The 3389-nt window shown below is 52.0% G+C and overlaps 1 protein-coding gene across 1 annotated transcript; it reads right to left on the reverse strand.

Moving 5' to 3' along the window:
- Positions 1-1623: 1623 nt before the first annotated feature.
- On the reverse strand, positions 1624-3113 carry LOC137478094 (D(1)-like dopamine receptor). The gene has a single exon (XM_068197642.1). It carries the CDS (start codon positions 3061-3063, stop codon positions 1756-1758), a length of 1308 nt encoding a protein of 435 aa, XP_068053743.1. The 5' UTR covers positions 3064-3113; the 3' UTR covers positions 1624-1755.
- Positions 3114-3389: the final 276 nt, after the last annotated feature.

Here is a 3389-nt window from a genome sequence, read left to right on the forward strand (position 1 = left end):
TTTGTTTGTTTGTGGTTTTTAGGTTTTTTTTGTTTTGTTTTGTTTTTTTTTTTTTTTTTTTTTTTGAAAGGTTTGTGTAAGAATAAAGAAATGCATTGAGGAAAATGCTCACAAATTGAATCTCTAACATCTGTGTACAGAATCCATGTACAGTTCATATATGATCACCTGGAAACTAATCAATGGGAATCAAAACAAAAAACACCTTGTATCTTTTTTAAGGCAACACAATTATTATAGGTTTATTTCAGGGTTGCTCTCCAGAGGAGGCACTAGGCATGCTGAATGATACTTGTTAAATGCTCAGAAACATGGATAATCACTAAAAGAAAAGAAGTATACCAATGGCATCTCAAAGTTCTTATCTGTATCTTTTTTGCCTCAAGAAAATATCTAAGGATAGTTGCATGCAAAAAAACACACAGCCAAACATCTTAAGCTCAATGCTTCTTAAGGAGACATATTGTCATAGTGAAGCAGGACTAGAGATTATCTCAAGAGACCATTACTCTGTGCCTCTGCCCCAAGACAGGATCACTGTCACTGTCATATCTAACAGAAGCTTACAGTCATTTTACTGAGAGGGATGTCATCATTTACCTAGGCAATATACTCCAGTGCTCAATTATCCTTATTCTTGGTCTTCCTTACAGCCCATTACCTCTTGTCCTGCCAGTGTAGCCCATGAAGAACAGATGGCAGTCACACCCAAGTATTCACCAAGGACACATTTCTGAAAAGAGCAGGTTAGCAAGAGCATATTTTCCCATAAGAACTAATGATAGGGAAAATGCTTACAGGGATTTTAGAACTACACATGGTTTAAAATCACAGGGAGCAGGATCACTGGGAGGAGAGTCTCTTTTCTGCTGCTGTCCTTTCAGCACAGATCACTGTTCTGAAGAATATAATCTGTACCATCTAGGAGGCAATGCCCAAGAAAGCTCTTGCAGTGTAAGCATTCTTTATCTCTTTCTGGACAGTTGCATCTTCATCACCTTCCTGAGATAAATCAAAGGTGATCCATCATAGGTGGGGGACAGAAAAAATGGGGCAAGGATGGTGGTGAGTGGAGCACAGTATTAAATGCTCAGCAGCAGAACCTTTAAGTAGTGGACAGAGAAACAGAGGACAATGAGATGCCACTGTATTGTCTTAATGTCTGCTGAACCCTTCTACAGAGATAGAAATGCTCATAAACTTTTCCAGTATTCTCTCTCCTGCAAGCCATCCAACACCTATTTGCTCTGCCTTTTGTTGATCTTCATATTTACAAGTAGTGAATTGGGTTGACAGAGATGACCTGGTCACTCTTTCTTTTATGGATCATATTATATTTCTACTTTCTGGAGGGATTGGCTGCCTGAATGATGAGGTTTTTTACTTTGATCTAATTATCTCACTATTCCTAATATATACCTCAAATTTGACTGTAGAATGGGGGTGACCAAATGCATTGGAGATATCTAATGACTGTGAAAATAAGGGGTGAAGGTGGCCATGGGAAGAGGTCAGTGTGTGGCTGTTATGTGCCTTTGGAAAGGACACCGTATGCCTATCACCCCTCTGTGGTAAGAGCAGTGTTTTCCCATCCCTCTGGCATGGGACTTTTGTTGCTGGGGAACTTACATGGAGACAGGGAGAACTCTCCCTGTGTGGTGGCTGTGTGTGAGAGATGTGTTTAATCACTCATCCCTCTGAGACAAGGCAACGGGGTCCCTCACACTGACCAAGTCCTGTACAGGCGGCAGCAGTTTACAGGGATGGCTTTGCCTTGCAATCCAATTGCAAAATAGCAGGCACTTGACAACTGTTAGGGCTGCTGCCAAGGGCAGTCTGTGTCAGAGAAGTCAGGACCCTCTTCTCCATAGACATCTCCTCACTGCTCTCCTCACCCTGGAGGTTTATGGCATGGGGCACGGGCTGCACCCAGGCAGTGGTGGCAGCAGGAGGCACTGACAATGGGACAGCTGCTTCCTTCTGGCAGGTGGTGTCATGGTGATAGGAAACCAGCTCATTGCTGAAGTTGACCCTCTCCACAGGGGATTCAGGTGTGCCACAGCAGCAGCACTGGCAGCCCAAGAGATTGCTGAAAGCCCTCCTGAAGTCTGCGTTGAAAGCATAGATCACTGGATTCACTGAAGAGTTGGCCCAGCCAAACCACACAAAGACGTTGAAGGTGGTTTGGCCAATACAGAGTGACTGTCCTTCAGGGTCCTCCTCGAGGCTGGGCTGGCAGAAAGGCAGCAGGCAGTTCAGCAGGAAGAAGGGCAGCCAGCAGCAAACAAAGACTCCCATTATGATAGAAAGGGTCTGCAGCACCCTGGTCTCCTTGTGCAAGGAACTCCGCAAAGAGGAGGTGGGCTCCTTGCCAGGAGCTGGCCACTGCCCCCCTGCTCTCTCAAGGGTGGAGATGCGGCGGATCTGGGCCTGGGCAATTCTGTAGATCCTGGTATAGGTGATGATCATTATGGCCACGGGGATGTAGAAGCTGATAAGGGAGGAGGTGATGGCATAAGTGCGGTTCAACCTGACGTCACAGCGGGGTGTCCCAGGTAGCCAGGAGCCTGGATCTCTACTGTCCTTGGCTTTATGCCAGTGTAGCTGCACGGGGATGAAGGAGATGAGGATGGAGAGAGCCCAGGCCATGGCTATCATGGCACAAGCAAGGCGCTGCGTCATCCTGCGCTCATAGCGAAAGGGGCTGGCGATGGCCCAGTACCGGTCCAGGCTGATGATGCAGAGGTGGAGGATGGAGGCAGTGGAGCACATGATGTCGAAGGCCACCCAGGTGTCACAAAAGTGGCTGCCAAAGAGCCAGGAGCCTCCGGCCACCTCAGTGACCGCCTTCCAGGGCATCACCAAAAGGGCCACGCAGAGGTCCGAGATGGCCAGTGACAGCACGAACCAGTTGGTGACCTTGTTGCGGAGGTGGCGGAAGCGCAGGATGGCGAGGCACACAAGCGCATTGCCCAGCAGCGTGCTCAGCACCAGGGCGCCCAGCAGGCACCCGGTGAGTGCCCGCAGCACCCACGGGCCGCCCCCCAGCGCCGCGCTCCCCATCGGGGGCGCCGCCCCGGCGCAGGGGCCGGCCCCGCTGCCCCGTGCCCCCCCGGCCGGCGGGACAGCGCCGGAGGCGGCGGCGGGACCCCCCCCGGCCAGCGCCGCCCGCGGCTGTGGGAGCGGCCGCCCGCGGGGGCATCTCCGCCCGCCGCCCTCGGTGTGCCCCGCGGCGGCTCGGGCTGTCCCGGGCTACTCACCCGCCGGCTGCCGGGGCCTCGCCTCTCGCCTCCCGGCTCGCCGCCGCCGCTCCCGGGTGCCGGAGGGAGGAGCCGTCCCGCCGCGGCGCGGGGGCTGCGGTTGGCGGCGGCGGCCCCTCGGCGGCGGAG

The sequence above is a fragment of the Anomalospiza imberbis genome, chromosome 8, assembly GCF_031753505.1.
Source record: "Anomalospiza imberbis isolate Cuckoo-Finch-1a 21T00152 chromosome 8, ASM3175350v1, whole genome shotgun sequence".
Classification (NCBI taxonomy): Eukaryota; Metazoa; Chordata; class Aves; order Passeriformes; family Viduidae; genus Anomalospiza; species Anomalospiza imberbis.